Source organism: Stenella coeruleoalba, assembly GCF_951394435.1.
Source record: "Stenella coeruleoalba genome assembly, chromosome: 15".
NCBI lineage: Eukaryota > Metazoa > Chordata > Mammalia > Artiodactyla > Delphinidae > Stenella > Stenella coeruleoalba.
The window spans coordinates 61,974,959-61,993,018 of record NC_137161.1 but is presented as its reverse complement, the minus strand read 5'-3'; the positions used below and the strand labels follow the sequence as shown (position 1 = coordinate 61,993,018).

At 45.4% G+C, this 18,060-nt stretch overlaps 1 protein-coding gene across 3 annotated transcripts in view; it reads right to left on the bottom strand.

Moving 5' to 3' along the window:
• The window catches only part of ABCC1 (ATP binding cassette subfamily C member 1 (ABCC1 blood group)), a 131,356-nt gene extending 126,832 nt beyond the window's left edge, over positions 1 to 4,524 (bottom strand). The window contains exon 1 of one of the 3 annotated variants that reach the window (XR_013831562.1): positions 4,132 to 4,241. Coding sequence is in view for 2 of the 3 variants with exons in the window: in XM_079944530.1 (XP_079800656.1) it covers positions 4,132 to 4,179 (48 nt within the window). In the remaining variant the exon portion in view is untranslated. Of the gene's footprint in view, positions 1 to 4,131 lie in introns of all 3 variants that reach the window. The other 2 variants (XM_079944530.1, XM_079944531.1) reach the window with 2 other exon arrangements.
• Positions 4,525 to 18,060: the final 13,536 nt, after the last annotated feature.

Sequence of the window (18,060 nt, the reverse complement as noted above, 5' to 3'; positions counted from 1 at the left end):
CAGGGTCTTGGGCAGAAGGGGGAGAGGATCTGACCTCTGTCTTTAACAGGAGCCCTCTGGCTGCGGGGTTGAGACCAGACTGTAGGGGCCAAGGAGGGCAGCAGGGAACGCACTGAGGCGGGAACACCCAAATGCAGGATTGAGCCCATGGTGGCTCTGGCCAGAGCAGCAGCTGGAGAAGCAGTGAGAAGCAGGCATTCTGAAGGAACAGGCAACAGGATTTGCTGAGAGATCAGCTGTGCAACGGGAGGCAAAGGTGGGGAGTCAAGGATGATGCAGGGTTTGGGCCTGAGCCTCTGGGGACAGGGCTGCCATCAGCTGAGATGGGGAGGGCTGGGGTGAGGGGGCTCCAAGTTCCATGTGGGACGCGGTAAACTGGAGCCACCCATGAGACACCCAGGTGGAGACGTTAGTGCCAAAAAGTTGAGAACACAAATGGAAAGAGAGATTTTCCGTCCACCACTGGGTTCCAAACGTGAGGCTCCTCCAAGACTATCACAAACAGAGCCGGTCCAGCTGCGAGAAGATCACTGCTCCTTGTTGTTGGGTCGCTGCGGCTTCGTTCTGCAAGGCTGGAGGGGAACCCAGGAACCCTGAACTAGCCCTTGCCCTGCCCTAGCCTCTCAAATGGCTTTTCTCCTCCCAAAGCCTTGTCACGCTGCCATTCTGAGCCTCAGATTCAACATGCGTGAAGTGGGGTGGACGGAGGGGAAGACCCCATCAGTTCCAGGGCCCCTTTGGCTCTAATCCGCAAGGGAGAGAGGAGACTGGAAGGAGGGGCAGAGAGGAAGGTGGAGGAAGGCACAGTGATGCGTCTAAAAACCCATAGAAAATTTGAAGAATGGGGGAAAAATAAATCCGCTCATTCTACATTGTTGTAAAGCCTAAGGGAGCTAATTACGCCAGGAATTAGCCTGACCCCAAGGTCAGACCTTACCCCAAGAAGAATTTCAAATGGTTTCTAAAATACTCCTTTTCTCCCACCCTTTAGCAGCTAAATTGAATATTCAGGAGGTTACTCAGGTGGAAGATGGTTCAGGGCAGCTCCGTGGCAAGTATCAGCACCAGGACCAAATATTAGCAGGACTCCATGAACCATGACACAGATCCACCACTTCTGTTCATCCCCAGCAGCAGCAGGTACAGCAGCAAAAATTAACTAGAAAATTCCAGTTGCTGCACCGCTCACATGTACTAAGTGCTAACTGTATACCAAGCAGCAACATTCTAAGCACCTGCCAAGGATTCTCTTGGTACCGTGTTACCATCCTCATTATACACATGGGGAAACTGAGGCATGGAGGGGGAAGTAACTCGCCCAAGCTACAGAGCCAGGCTTTGAACCCCAGGGATGTGAGCACTGCTCAGAGCCGCCATACTCCACTGCTTACTGACTTGTCGCTTACTTTTCGACATTTTCTGATTTTTCTACACTGGACACGCAACACATTAATAAATGAATTTTTTAAAAACATTAACTCGCAAGGGGAGGCCCGGGCCCATTTTCCCAACCATCATTTAAACATCAGCCACAAAACAGTCCTTCCTACCCGCCCCCCTACAACCACCCTCAAAAAAAAAACAAAGGCAAACCCAGCGCTGGGGAACTCAGCCCCTGTTTTCCATTTAGATAACCAAGTTCCTCTTTTTCCATCCCAGAGCATTTGCCTGGGTGAAGGTGGGAAGTCAGCCAAACACTCACCACAGGCTATTTCCACGTGCTGGTTTTTCTGGCCATTTCCTGGGGCTCAGAGGCCAGCACTGGCCCAGGAACAAAGCTCTGACTAGAGTCTCAGGTGGGCTAGTCACCTTGATTTCTAAACACATGACCTTGGTCAAGGGAGGAGGCAGGCATGACTGGGTGGGTGGCCCAATCCCATGCCCCAGGTGAAGAAAAAGTGGGTCCAAAGGAAGGACAAGCAACTCGAAACACACAACTTCATCTTTGGAAAGAAGAATAATAACCTCTGCTTAACTCTGTGCAGGGCACAGGCTGAGCCACTTGCACAGATGGACTCATTTACTTTTCAAAACAACCACAGGAGGTTGAGACTTTGGGGGCCCCCACCCCCACTTTACAGATGAGGAAACTGAGGCACAGAGAGGCACACTGGCTTGCCCAAGGTCACAGAGTCTCTCCCGGCCTTGAGTGTGTGCCCTGGAAAACACAGAAGTCACCTGCTTTCAATTACTTTGGTTTCTCCTGCTACCTGGAAGTTCTCATGCCCCAGCTGCCTACTCTCAAACTCTGGTTCCAGGGCACCTCCAGAAATTGGGACATCCAGCAAGTCCAGAAATCCAGAGGGAGGGAGCGCAGAGAAAAGTCTGCAGGGCCAAAGACTGGGGAAAGATGCAGGGCCTGGCAGAAGGGAAAGCCAACCACCTGGCAACTTCTGTAGCAAAAGTCCTTGCAGGAGAAAAAACACAACTGTTTCCCCGGATGAGCTTCTTTAGCTAAATAAACGGAGGACACCCCCAAACCCAGTCGACTTTGGAAAACCTGACTAGACGTCAACTGCCAGTTGCCATCAATGAAATACACCCTGGTGCAGAATCTAATTTACAGCCGCCTATTTTTTCCCCTCTGTAATTTATAAGAAGAAAATAAACAAGGAAATACTCCAGTATTCACAGCCAGCACTAGACCAGATCCCCATCTGATTCTTGCAGAAATCATCTTGCTGTTGTTACACCAGGTACGGGGAGCAAGGACTCCTCAGATTCTCCTCTCTCTGCTAAGTACAACACTACTTTGCAAATAAGTCTGCTCTCCAATTAGTCCTGGACCTTGAGTGCAAAGCTCTGGACTATTTCCAGCCCCAGAGTAAATCTCTGATCCCACTGGCCTGAAAATGTGAGACATACCCAGCAGTGTTTTGTTATTCTACCAAGTGATACCTCCCAAAAATAAAGCCTTTCCCACGGGGCCCTCAAGGATGACTTTTCAACACTCCAAATGCAGCCTGCAAGGAGAGGACCACAAAACAGAACAAGAAGGTATTTTTGGATGCTAATCACTGGCTCCAAAGAACCAAGGGTGTTTCCCTCTCCTGATTCCTAAACAAAAGTGGGAAAACTATCCTGTCCAGAACTGCATTCCGTCTTTACCAATAATCAAGATGGTGGGACACAAGAGTGCTTCCTGTAACAAAGAGGCAAATAGCATTACTGGGAAACTAAAGCCCAAGACACTGGGGATTAAACCACAGAGAATGGACTCCGAAGACTCAGCAGGCTCAGCAATGGACATTCAGAAGAAACCTGGAGGTGGGGGTCCCCACAGAGACGAGCCTCACGATTCAGGGGGTGGAATGGCACGCCCACTGGTATCAGGATACTGGGCATCCTCAGCTGCACCCCAAACCTGACCCCAGGGTCAGGCAAGTCCGAGCAGGGGTGAGCAGCCCTACCTTCTTTCCTGGCTGTTCCTCAAACTTCCCTAATTTTCCCCCTGTTCCCCCCAAACTCCCCTCAAAGTATAAGCAAAAGGAAAGTAAAAGATGACAAAAAAAATTGTAACCACAGGAGACTAATATGGATGCAAAACAAGTGGGGAGGGGGAAAACCTCAACCCAGTCGCTGGAAGCCCCTTTCCATAGCCTGAGCCCTTCCCCAGCTCAGCCCTTTGGTAACGGGGTGTTTGCGAAAAGGGGGCTCCAAACCACAAAGGAGATGGGGGAACTTAAGCAGCGAGACACCCCCCAAGTCTGGCGCCTCCTTCCCCGGCAGGTTATTTTTAACCGAAAAGGGAACCCCAGAGCGGACAGGGCCCCTCTTTTCAGCCCCCTCCCCCAGGCTCTGGCCCCTCACCTTCCCCCAAAAGCCCCAGAGTCGGGCACAGGCAACCCCTCCCCAACGCCCTGCTTCCCCGGAGCCGAGTCACCCAAGTTTTCCCCCCTCAGCAGCACTCCCGAAGGGGCCGGCCGCGGGCGGGTTGGGGAGCGGAGCCCCCAGGCCAGCTGCTGGGTGGGGAGCCCGGCGCTCGGGGCGGCAGGGGTCCCCGGGGCTGCGGGCCCGGCCCGCCCTTCCCGGCGCTTCGCCCTAACCGCCTGCCTCCCCGCCCGCCGGCCTCCCTCCCTCCCGCTCCCCGCCGCCGGCCCCACGCGGCACGGGCGGCCGCCGAGCACTTACCCAGAAGGGGTCTGAGCCATCGACGCTGCAGAAGCCGCGGAGCGCCATGCGGCCGGCTCGGGCACGGCGGGCAGCGGCGGACGGACTAGCCCGGCTGCTGGCGGCGGCGGCGGCGGCGGCGGCGGCGACGGCGGGAGGCAGCGGCGGAGGGAGCCGGGGCCGCAACGCCGCCTGGTTGGCCGGCGCGTCACGGGGATGCGGCGGCCCCGCCCCGCACGGCCCCGCCCCGCTCACCTCGTCCGGCCCGCTTGGGCCACGGCGGGAGGTTGCACTGTCGCTGGTCCGGCCGGTTGGCCCCAGACCCTCGGGCGCCCGATCTTACCCCCTCATAGGAGGCCCGGGGAAGTCAGCTGTAGATGCGGCCGCGACCTTTGCGTCCAGACCCCGCGACCAGTTTTCAAATCCTGCTGTAACAACAACGACGACGACAGCATTAGTAATAGAAACAACCGGGGGAAATAGAGTGTACTTATCCATCTATGAGCCAGGAGAGTGCCAGACACCGTAGCTGCGTCCTCACTGCACCCTCACTGTTATGACTCCCTTTTCATGAAGGAAGAAAACAAGAGGCAGAGAGGTTTGAGTGACTTCTCCAGGGTCACCGGGCTTACCCAGCCTGCTGACTCCAGAGCTGACGCAGAAACAGTAGGGGATACTCTATTTAATCTATGCTTTACAGGTGGAGAAACTGAGGCTCAGAGAGGTGAAGCGACTTGCCCAAGGTCACACAGCTGGCAAGTGGCAAAAGTGGGGCTGGAACCCATGACCAGTCTGACTCCAGAGCACTCGTAGCCTGAAGGCTCCAATCTCTAACCCAAACAGCTGTGTGCAAGCAGCTTTGACATTTTCTCCACCTTCTCTGCAGCACTTAGGAAATAACCAGGTTACTGATCTTTACCTTTGAGGTAAAGAAACTGAGGACTAGAGATACAGTAATAATTAACAAGCATTCACAGTCATGGGGCTTCCCAAGGCTGAGCTGTTAGCAATGAACATGAATTAACATGTGTAATGCTCACAGGAACCCCAAGAGGTAAGTACTATTATTATCCCCATCTTACAGTTGAGGAGACTGAGGCCCACTGAGGCAGAGTACTTTGTCAGGGATTATGTAGACCGTAAGTGGCTGAACCAAACTTTGAATCCAAGCTGACTGATCGGGAAGGGAGGAATCTATAATGCTAACCATCTTGCCATACTGTCTTTTTTTTTTTTTTTTCCTTTTTTTTTGGACCTCAGATTCGATGAGGAGACGGTAGAGTGTTCTCACTCATTTTGTTCAGATTTTCCAAGGAATGCATACTATACTGTCTCTTTTTAATACACAGGCAGCCAGTGACAGAAGCTGGGCCTGGGGCTGTACCAAATAAAACTGTACCAAATAAAACAGGAAGAGCGATTGAACTTGAGACTGCCCCCCTCCCCCTGCCACTGCCCTGCCATGAACCTAGTGAGGGAGGGAGGGAGATAGCATTGTTTTCTGTGACTTTTTTTTATTGGCCCAGGTTCCCCTCAGGGTGAGTGAGTTTTTATGGGATAATTACTTTCAGGTTATAATGCTCTTTGAGCTGTTGCTTTGACATTTATACATTTAACAAATACTTACTGAGCATCTACTATACGCCAGGTCTTTCTGGAAACAGGACAAAGTTGCTGCTCTTATGGTGCTTAAAGTGTTGGGGTTTCTTGCGGGGGAGGGGTGTTTAAAGTGTTTTTTTTTAATGGGAGGGGAACAGGTTAATCAAATAATCACACAAAGTATATTTACAGCTGTGATAAAAGCTAGGAAGAAAAAGTGGGAGTAAGAGGGTTTTAAAGGGTCCTCCTGGCCTACTGGCAGTGGAAGTCAGTGAAGGCTTCCTGGAGGAAGGGTCTTTTGAACTGGGATACAAGTGATGAGTCTGGTTTCATGAGGCCTGGGCTGTGTTCTGGAATGAAGAAAACAGCTTATGGAAAACCATGAAGCAGGACAGAGCAAGTCCCTGGAGGAACCTGAAGACAGTCTGGGTGGTAGGAATCAGAGACAGAAGCAGAAGGGACTCATCTGGGGCAGGAGGGATCAGGAGGGGCCAGAGTATGCAAGATCTTGTTGGCTGGAGGAGGGTTTCAGCCTGGCCCCACGAGTGATGGGGAGCCATTTCTGGATTTTAAGCAGGGTACGAGATGGTCAGATTTCTTTCCATTTTTATTCAAATTCTTTATTCATCCATTCTTTCAACAAATATTTATTTTTATGAAAAGGTGCTCAACATCATTAGTCATCAGGGAAATACAAGTAAAACCCAGTGAAATACCATTACACACCCACCAGAATGACTGAAATGAAAACGCCAGGTCTTGGCAAAGACGCGGAACAACCGAAACTCACCCTCTGTTAGTGGAAGTGAAAATTGGTTCAACCACTTTGGAAAACCGTTTGGCAATTTTTGCTAAAGCTAAACATACAACTACACGGTGACATAGCAATTCCACTCCTTTCCCAGAGAAAGGAGTGCTTTTGTCCATCAAAAGACCAAAATCTGTCATCAAAAGACCAAAAGACCATCTACCAAAAATGTCCAGAACAGCTTTATTTAAATAGCCCAAAACTAGAGACAGCCTGACTGTCCATCAATAGTCAAAAGGATGAATAAATTGTGATGTGACACAGCAAAAACATAAAAAGGATCAAACTACTAACGCATGTAACATTATGGACAAATCTCACGACACATAATAAGGAGCAAAAGAAGCCAAACACGAAAGAGTACATTTTTCATGATCCCATTTAGATGAAGTCCAAGCACAGGCAAAAACTAATAAATGTTGATTGATGTCAGAATAGTGGTTACCTTTAGGGAGTGTGATTAGGGCAAGGTACAAGAGAGCCTGCTGGAGAGCTGGAAATGTTCTATAACTTGATCTGGTGGTCATTAGATGGTTTACACACACACACACATATCTTAAAATTTGTTGAGCTGGACACTTAAGTTTGCTATGCTTTGCTTTGTAAAAGTTATACATTAGGGAATTCCCTGGTGGTCCAATGGTTAGGACTCTGTGCTGCCACTGCAGGGGGCACAGGTTCGATCCCTGGTCGGGAAACTAAGATCCCACATGCCACACGGTGCAGCCAAAAAAAAAAAAGTTATAACTTACACGAAAGTTTGAAATAGAAAATAAATAAATCAAATAAAAATATGTATTGGGGCCTACCATGTAGGTGCTGTAGACACTTCGGTAAACAAAACAAAGATCTCTGCCTTCGTGAGAAGCAAGCAGACGACAGACCAAATGAATGAGGATACCGTTTTCCAGGAGCAGAAACTGATGGTTAGAGGGATGAGATAATTTGCCCATGATCCCCCAGCTGGGATGTGGCAGAGAGGAGACTCAGCCCTGCTTTAACCACCAAACCCTCTCCGCACTTCTTTTTCAGCCACAGACTCACAAGTCTTCCCCTCCCCTTCTTTCCAAGCCCCTTCCTTCCCACCTGTGGCTCAAGTACAGTAATGAACACCCTCAGACCCAGCAGCTCTGGGCCCTGGGCCAAACCCACTCAATGAAAGCAAACAAAATAAATTGATGGTGAAAATGCGGGATCTGGATTTCAAGCATCAGCAGCCCTGGTAGACCATGAGTTGAGTGAATCATATATCAAGAATGCCAGAGAGATCCTTTTTGTTTTTCCCTGAAATCAGAGTACCATGTTCCTGTTCATTTATTTCATAGGACTTTTCACTATTTGTAATCATCTAATTTACTTGCTTCATATAGGCCTCCCCAGCCATACTGGAATCTTCCAGCTACTGCTGTCTCTCACCTGGACTGCTGTAACAGCCTCCTGCCCGGTCTCCCCATCCCTGTCCCTCCCCACTGCAATCAGAGCTCAACACAGCAACCAGAGGAGTCCTATTAAAGCAAGGAAACAACACCCCTGCATAAAGCCCCCCTGGCCTCCTATCGTGCTTAATACAAAATCCTACTGGATGTGATCCAGCAATTCCATTTCTGGGTAGACCCCCAAAAGAAGTAAAAGCAGGAACTTAAAAAGATATTTCCACACCCATCCCATGTTCATAGCAGCATTGTTCACAATAGCCAGGAAGTGAAAGCAGCCCAGGTGTCCATCAATAGATGAATAGATAAACAAAACGTCATCTATACATGTAATGGAATATTATTCAGCCTTAAAAGGGAAAGAAAATTTGACACATGCTACAAGGGTGAACTTTGAAGACATTATGCCAAGTGAAATAAGACAGTCATAAAAGGAGAAATATTGTATGCATCCACTTATATGAAGTTCCCAGAGTAGTCAAGTTCATAGAGACAGTAGAATGGTGGTTGCCAGGGGTGAGGTGGGAGATGGGGACTTAGTGTTTAATGGGTATAGAGTTTCCATCTGAGAAGAAGAAAAAGTTTTGGAGGCAGATGGTGGGGACAGTTGGACAACAGTATGAGTATAATTAATGCCACAGAACTATACACTTAAAAATGGTCAAGATGGTAAATTTTATGTTGTGTACATTTTATCACAATAAAAAAATATATGAAAAAAGAAAGCAAAATAGAGTGGTTAAAAAAAAAATCCTACTAGGCCTCTGTGATATGGTTCTTGCCCATCCCCAATGTCATCTTTTTTTTTTTTTTTTTGCGGTATGCGGGCCTCTCACTGTTGTGGCCTCTCGCATTGCGGAGCACAGGCTCCGGACCCGCAGGCTCAGCGGCCATGGCTCACGGGCCCAGCCGCCCCGCAGCATGTGGGATCTTCCCAGACTGGGGCACGAACCCGTGTCCCCTGCATCGGCAGGCGGACTCTCAACCACTGCGCCACCAGGGAAGCCCCCCAATGTCATCTTGAACCCCTTTGTTTTCAGTCGCTGTGCTGCTGCAGCCACACTGAGAGCTTTCTGTTTCTTGAACACCCCAAGCCCAACCCACCTCCAAATCTTTCCCCCTGCCGATCCCTCTGCCTGGAACCCTCAGCCTCTGAAGCTTCAAGTAGCCTGGGCTCCCTGCTCGCCCAGCCTAAGCTCGAATGCCATCTCCTTAGAGAGGCTTCCCTACTTCATTTACCTCGAGTAGCCACCATCCCCTCATCTCACCCCTGCTCTAACACGAGCTGAACTTTTTTTTAAATTGTCTTTTACCCTTCCTTTCCCCAATTATTCCTGCCAGACCCTCAAATTCTTTTTATTTATTTATTTATCTGGCTGCATCGGGTCTTAGCTGCAGAACATGGGATCTTTAGTTGTGGCATGTGGGATATTTAGCTGCGGCCTGCGGGATCTAGTTCCCTGACCAGGGGTCGAACCCCGACCCCTGCATTGAGAGTGCAGAGTCTCAGCCACTGGACCACTAGGGAAGTCCCTGAAATTTTTTAATTGGTTCTTCTTCCTCCTAGAATAAGAGCATGACTTTATCTTCCTTCACAATTAAATCAGCAAATATTTATTGCCAAACTGTGTTCTGGGCAGGAGATGGCAAACTACTACCAGCCACCTGTTTGTATAAATAAAGTTTTATTGGAACACAGTCCCACATGTCCTTTTATGTATTTTATTTTTTAATGCTCTATGGAATTCTTTCTTTTTTTTTTTTTTTTGGCTGCGTTGGGTCTTTGTTCCTGTGTGCGGGCTTTCTCTAGTTGTGGCTCACGGGCTCTAGAGCTCAGGCTCAGTAGTTGTGGCGCATGGGCTTACTTGTTCCGAGGCATGTGGGATTTTCCTAGACCAGGGCTCGAACCCGTGTCCCCTGCATTGACAGGTGGATTCTAAACTGCTGCACCAGCAGGGAAGTCCCCTTTTATGTATTTTTCAAGGCTGTTTTCATGCTACAACCTCAGAACTGGGTAGTTGCAACAGAGACCGCGTGACCAAAAAGCCTAAAATGTTTACTGCCTTGCTCTTTACCTGAAAAATTGTACTGACCTCTGGTCTAGGAGTTTGGCCTACATCAGGGAGCAAAACATACCAAAATCCCCTGCCCACACTTCTGGTGGAGCTGAGATTCTAGTGGGAGAGAGAAAGCGATTTACCTGTTTACAAGATAAATAGGACAGAGTTTAATATAGATGACTTAGGATAGTTAAATGCTGAGAAGAAAAATGTACAGTATGGGTCAGGAGGGTGGATATCTAGACTCAGTGATCAGGGAAGACAGGCCAAGGAGGTGGCATTTAAGTAAATGTACGGAGTGAGAGTGGATTTTGGGGGAGTACTAAATCAAAGGCCTGGGCTGAGGCAAGACAGCCAAGCTTGGGGAAGAGCAGAGAACCCAGGGGGGTTGGAATGGAGATGCAGCCAGTTCACATAGGGCCTCGTCGGCCCCAGCGACGACTTGGTTATCCTTGGAGTGAAGCAGGAGGTCACGGGAGGGAATTGAGCAGAGGAGCTGGTGTGACTTGAGTTTATCAGCATCCCTTGGGCTGCTGGGTGAAAAATAGACTGTGATGAAGAATGTCACCTGCCATATCAGTAAACAAAGGATGTTGTGGCCATCAAGCCATCAGCCCCTGCAGCCACCTCCAACTGTGCACCCTGAGAGGATTCAGGGTGGAGAAAAGCAGGATACTGGCCCTGGATAGTTAAGGTGCCTATCAAAGGAATGATTTCAATGAGCTCAGATTCTTGCATCTTCCCATGCATAGAGAAGCACTAAATTCATCGACTTGAGATGCCTGGCTTTCTTTGATTAACAGTAACCTTGTGATGATCCAACTACCTGGCTTTTGTTGCAAAAACTCCTGTATATCCTGGCTCCTCCCTTGCCTCTTCGGAGCAGGCCCTCAGAGCTATCTGGAGAGGCTGCCTCCCAGGTTTGAGTCCTCAGAAAGTCCATACAATAAAACATAATTTTTTAATAATTTAATAATCTCAGCTTTTAGGCTGTTCATTTTTTGTCAGTTGACAAGACCATGGGCTGGGCAGGGAGGGGCAGAAGCAGGGCTAGCAGCTGGGAAGCAGGGTTTGATATGCTCAAAGAGGTCGAGGAGTAAAAGGGCTAATATCAGCCTAGACTGCCAAGTGGACCCAGGGTCCTGTTTTTGCGAAACTACAGCGTTCAATAATTGTGGACCACTGTATTCAGAACACCATTATCTGAAGCTCTGTGTCTGGCTTGGAACTCAAGGCAGCTTCTCAGCGTCTGAGTTCCAGGAGAGAGAAAGGCATGTCATTGGTACTCATAGAATTTCAAACTGCAAATTTTCTATAATTTTAGAGAACAAAGTTTCTCAGTGAGTAAGAAAGTAGTGGTCACTCAAAGAGGGGGGGTACTGTGGCACTTTAAATCTATGAGTGTCCTTGGAAGAAATACTATTTTCTGTTAACTTTGCAGCCAGCTTTATTATGTCTGTTACCCCAGCCTGGCTGAGTTTTGGATCTCTCAGTCCGATCCAATTTTTACTTTCCTACAATTAAGGATCATGTACTACATTTAGTAGTTTCATCTCTTAAGTGTCTTTTAATCTAGAATACTCCCCACTCTCATATATATATAAAACATTGTCCTGTTGAGGAGAGCAAGACAATTATACTGTAGAATACCCCACATTCTGGATTTCTCCTTTTTTGTTTCTTCATTGGCATGGTTTACTGCGTTCCTCTGTCCCCTGTATTTTCTGTAAACGTTAGATCTAAAGGCTTGATTGGATTCAGGTTAGTATACATTCTTCCCAGAATAGGAGCTACTGGGTGAGGGGGGATTGACTGCAAGGGAATATGAGGGAACTTTCTGGAATGATGGAAATTTTCCATGTCTTGAATGCAGTGGAAATTAGGTGTATACATGTCAGAACCCATCATCAAAGTGGATACTTCAAATGGGTGCATTTTATTAAACTATATCTGTATAAAACATACCTTTATGAAATTATATCTCAATAGAGGAGAAAGAGAATCTGTTTAGATCTCAGCTTCTGTGTGTTCTCTCTCCTAGAACTAAGATGCCTGAGAAAGGGCCTGCGTCCAAGGTGTTCCTGCCTTCACAACTGTCCTTCCTCCACTTTGTGAAAGTAAGGCAAATGCTTCTCAGTCATCTTGAAACTTATTTAAGGCATGTTGTGCTGTGGTGTAAAAACCTGGATGCCGAACAAAAGCATAAACATAATAGTGTGTGGCTAGGAAAGGCAATGACCCTAAGGACTGGGTAACAAATCCTTTTGCAATTCGGATGATTTCCTATTTGCTTCCAACCAACATGAAGGAGGCACTGCAAGACTTGTTGGATAATAGATTATTACAAATAATTTCTGGTAATGAATCATAATGTGATGTGTGGCAAATAGGCATCCAAACATGGGTGACCTTGGGGACTTCCCTGGTGGTACAGTGGATAAGACTCCACGCTCCCAATGCAGGATGCCCGGGTTCGATCACTGGTCAGGGAACTAGATCCCACATGCCGCAACTAAGAGTTCACATGCCACAACTAAGGAGCCCACCTGCCGGAACTGAGACCCGGTGCAACCAAATAAATAAATAAATATTTTTTTAAAAACATGGGTGACCTTGAATTACTTGGCTGTGACAAAATTTCCATTCCAGTCTCCTGTTTATGTGAAAAACATTTCTCAGTATTTACTTTATAAAAGCAAAAAAAAAAAAAAAGAATAGAGCTTCTTCTAAACTCTATCCCATTCCAGCAATAAATAATATTTATCCACAGACAGATGGACAACCCCCAAAAAACACCAAAAAATAACTAGCCCATCCATCTTATTAAAAGACTCATTTAGATAAAACATACTTTTCAATGTATAACAATTACTGATCATAATGTGGTATATTTATGTTGTTTTGATCAATTATATTCAAATAATAATTGTAATGATAGTTTAGAGAAAAATTTTAACACTTAGAGCCTTTTTTTAAATTTTAATTTTATTTATTTTTTTTATGCAGCATGTTCTTATTAATTATCCATTTAAAACTTAGAGCCTTATGAACACACGATACTCTTCAAAATTAGAGTCTTAGGGAAACCGGACGTTAATATATATATACACATATATATTAACATAACTTACAAGCATTTCGTTGCAGAGAAGTATGATCTGGTGGTTAATTTTAAAACTTTTCACATATTATATCAGTATTAGAATAGAAGTCTGTGGGAGAAATAGAATGGAAATACAAGTTCAAGGAGAAAAAAACAGTAAAATTAAACTTCCAGTTGTTAAAAGCCTGTTCTTTTTTTTTTCCCTACAAGATTTTCCATTTATTTCCATGATGGTGTGTGATTATGTTCATGGATTTTTAAAAATAAATGATGATAGGTATATTTAAAAGTATGAAGTAAAATTACATTCTAAAATATCAATATTTATAATAACTAGGAAATTAAGACTGCAACTATTTAAACTTACAATAAACAAATTTTAGGGACTTCCCTGGTTGGGCAGTGGTTAAAAATCCACCTGCCAATGCAGGGGACACGGGTTCAAGCCCTGGTCCGGGAATATCGCACATGCCGCAGAGCAACTAAGCCTGCGCGCCACAACTACTGAGGCTCGTGTGCGTAGAGCCCGTGCTCCACCACAAGAGAAGCCACCGCAATGAGAAGCCCATGCACCGCAATGAAGAGTAGCCCCCACTCGCCACAACTAGAGAAAGCCTGTGCACAGCAATGAAGACCCCACACAGCCATAAATAAATAAATTTATTAAAAAAAAATTTTAGATGTCAAGTTAAAAATATGCAAGGCGTACAGAGTTCTTAGAAATTATTTAAGAAGAAACACAAGTAAAATACTTGAAGATCACTAAACAAGACCTTTTGTCCATCTCCTGAGCAGAAACCATGTGCAGGCAAAATGCTCAAGATCAAGACTGACAGGTCCCTGCTCTCATGAGATATCATAGTAATAAACAAATATAAACAAAGGAAGAAAAACAGCCAGTTTCAGGAGTTGATACTTTGAAGAGTACAATAAATATAATAGACTGTTCCTTGGATAAGGATGAGGGTGGGGGTGGGGGGAGAGGGGAAGTTGGGTTGGTCAGGGTCTCACAAAGGAAGTGACATTTGAACTGAGACCTGAAGTGAGGATGTCAGCAACCAGAAAACCCAGGAAAGAGAGATTCAGGCTGAGGAAACAGCAAGCAAAGGTCCTGTGGCAGAAACAAGCTTGGTGTGTTCCAGGAACAGAAAGAAGATGCTGTGGCTGGAGCATGGTGAGCCAGGGGGAGTGCAGGATATGTAGGCTGGGGTGTTGTAGGCCATGCTGTGGAGTCTGAATTTTATCCTGAAGACAATAGGAACCCTTTAGAACAGAGTTTCTCAACTTCTGAGTTTCTCAATGTCCTATTGACATTTGGTCCAGGTAATTCTTTGTTGTGGGGCTGTCCTGAGCATCGTAGGATGTTTGACTGCATCCCTGTCCACTACGCATTAGATGCCAGTAGCCCCCTCATCCCAAAACCCATTGTGACAACCAAAAATGTCTCCAGACGTTGCCAAATATCCTTTGTGGGAGGATACGTCCCTATAATGGGAGGCTACACACCCACCAGAAACGGTTATGCTGGTCTATAGCTGATGAACAGGAAAACACTCATGACCCCAGTAAGTCATGACAAATTAAACACATTTTCTCCCTGCTCCCTCCCATAACCTCCCTGAAATGACCACTGAGGAATAAGGAAGGTTAAACTAATGAGGAAAAGGAGAATAGGAGAGGAAACAACATTAGATGAAGAATGTTGACAAAATTTCAGAAGATAGAAAACAGGTGGGAAGTGAATTAGCCAAACACAGAGACGGAGGCCAAGAACTAAGCTAATCCCCAGTGGACAAACCAGAGGAATCTGAGAAACTGAAAATGCCCATCATATATGGAGGCTGGGGTGAGTTGGGACCAAAAGCTGAAGAACTGTGTGGAAGTCAGTATAAGGAGAGGGTGGATTCTTCCACCCTATAGAGGAGGTGACTCTATCTTTCCCAGCCACAGCATAAGACAGGAAGTTTTAGAGAGTCTAGATTTGGGAAGGGGCAGAGTAGAGGATGGAGTGAGTCATGAAAGTGAAAACAGGAGGATGAAGTGAGAGGGTGTCTAGAAATGGTGAGATTTCCAAGCTCCCAACCCCACTTGGCTCCCACAATGATGACAGTCAGGCTTAGACCTCTGAAATAATCAACACAGGCTCAGTTATGCTGCAGTAACAAAAATCCCTAAATCTCAGTAGTTTAAAACAATGTTAGTGTATTGTTTGCTCAAGTTTTATGTTCTTGTGGGTTGTCTTCACTCAGTTTCTTGGAGCAGCCATGATCTGAAGGTGGATAATCACCACACCAAAGGGAAAAGAGAGGTTCAGAGTCCTGCTTAGAGTGATACGTCGATTTTTTTTTGGATGAAATTTATATAACATAAAAGTCACCATTTCAAAATGAACAATTCACTGGTATTTAGTACATTCTCAATGTTGTGTAACCACCAACTCTATTTAGCTTCAAGTCGTTATCATCATCCCAAAAGGAAACCCATACACATAAGCAATTGCTTCCCAGGCCCCTCCCCCCCGTCTCTGCAAGCATTCATCTGAATTCTGTCCCTAGGGATTGACTATTCTGGATTATTCTGTATGCAGGTAATCCTCATTATATGTGGATTCCATATTTCTGTCTTACTACATTAACTTTAACTTATTTGTAATTTCAAAATCAAGAGACTTCCCTGGTGGTCCAGTGGGTAAGACTCCGTGCTCCCAATGCAGGGGGCCCAGGTTCCATCCCTGGTTGAAGAACTAGATCCTGCATGCCGCAAATGAGTCTGCATGCCTCAACTAAGAAGTCCACATGCTGCAACTAAGAAGTCCGCATGCTGCAACAAAGATCCCATGAGCCACAACTAAGACCCGGCACAGCCAAAATAAATAAATACGTAAAAATAAATCCTAAAAAAAAATTGATAGTTGTGGACTTTCCTGGTCATTGGTGGAGCAGCAACAAATTTGACTTGCTCTACATGCATGTTCCCAGCTGAGGATGAAGGAGGCAACACCCTTCTTATTTCAGCTCTCATACTCTAAACAAGTGTTCATGGTATATTTTGTGCCACATTTTGCATTTTCGTGCCTTTGTTTGTGATTTCGCTGTTTAAAATAGTCCCAGGTATAGTGCTGAAGTGCTGGCTAGTGTTCCAAGAAACTACATGTGTTAGGTAAGCTTTGTTCATGCATGAGTTTTAGTGCTGTTGGCCGTGAGTTCAATGTTAATGAACCAACAATATGTATTAAATAAGAATTAAAAAAAATTTTTTTTATTTTTGGCTGCGCCGCACAGCTTGCAGGATCTTAGTTCCCCGACCAGGGATTGAACCTGAGCTCTCGGCCATGAAAGCACGGAGTCCTAACTTGGACTGCCAGGGAATTCCCTAAATAAGATTTCTTTCAACAGAAGCACATATAAATCAAGATTATGTGTTGATTGGTTCATGAAAATGTTGTGAACAGAGGTTCACAGGAACTGTATTTCCCTAGAAGAAGCGATTCCGTATTCAATAACTAAGTGTTCCCAGAGACGCTGTAGAACATATCTACCATGAATAATGAAAATCGTCAAATGGAATTTGTAAACGGAATCATACATTATGTGACCTTTTGTCTGGCTTCTTTCACTTAGCATAATATTTTTGAGGTTCATCCACATTGTAGCAAGTACCTGCATTTCATTCCTTTCAATGGCTGAGTAATAGTTCATTGTATGGATATACCACACATTGTTTAGCCATTCATCAGTTGAACATTTGGACCATTTCCATCTTTTGCCTACTGTGAACAGTGATGCTGTCAATATATGTGTACACACATTTTACCAGCCAAAGACTCCAGTCATCTGAGAAAAGCTTTTATTATGAAAGACAACTCCAAAACAAGCAGGAAAATGGGATTTGGAGAAACAGTGACAATGAGAGGAATGAAGTAAACTTCTAAAAATCTGCCATAAACATCTTAGAGAGATAATAGATGATATAGCATTCCTGGAACCGAACAGGCTATCTTTTTTTTTAATTAAAATGTATTTATTTATTTTTCTTTCTAGTGTTAAGATGTAATTGATATACAGCACTGTATAAATTTAAGTTGTAAAGAACAAGATATCTTTTTTTTTTTTTTTTTTTTGTGGTACGCGGGCCTCTCACTGTTGTGGCCTCTCCTGTTGCGGAGCACAGGCTCTGGACGCGCAGGCTCAGCGGCCATGGCTCACTGGCCCGTGTCCCCTGCATCGGCAGGTGGACTCTCAACCACTGCACCACGAGGGAAGTCCCAAGAACAAGATATCTTTTAAAAGGAATATTCAGGGAACAACAACAACAACAAGCTCTTGGAAATCAAGAAACTAAGAAGTAAAAAATATTCAATGAAACAAGAGGAAGAAAAAAATTGAAGAAGTCTTCCAGAGAGAAGAGGAGATAAAGAACATTAGAAGACCACAACGGAAGATCCAATATCCAAATAATAAGAATTTGAGAAAAATAAAACTGGGAAAATAAAGGAGAGAAAATTATCAAGAAATAATAATTAAAAAAAAAACTTTTCTGAACTGACAGAAGTGATAATTTTTTAGAGTGGTATACTGGAGTATTTAAGGTGAAATGTCATGATCTCTATAACTTACTTTAAAATATTTCAGCAAATCACAATGTGATACCACGTTATACACACCAGAATGACTGTAATAAAAAGGACAACGTCAGAAACAGATATGGGTTGTAGTTTGCCTTCCTTCTTTCCAATTCATGTCTAGCTTCTGCCCACCCCGCAACTGCTGGCCTTGCTGATCTCCAGCAACTTTAGGCCCATTGAATTCCCCACCAGCGTCCACAGTTTTATAAGACTTAATCTCAATAATAAATCCCTTATTATGAGTTGTAAGGACTCATACTGGTTCTGCTTCCCTGTTCAAACCCTAACTGATGTAAGTATGGCACTAATTATGTGAGGAAAGG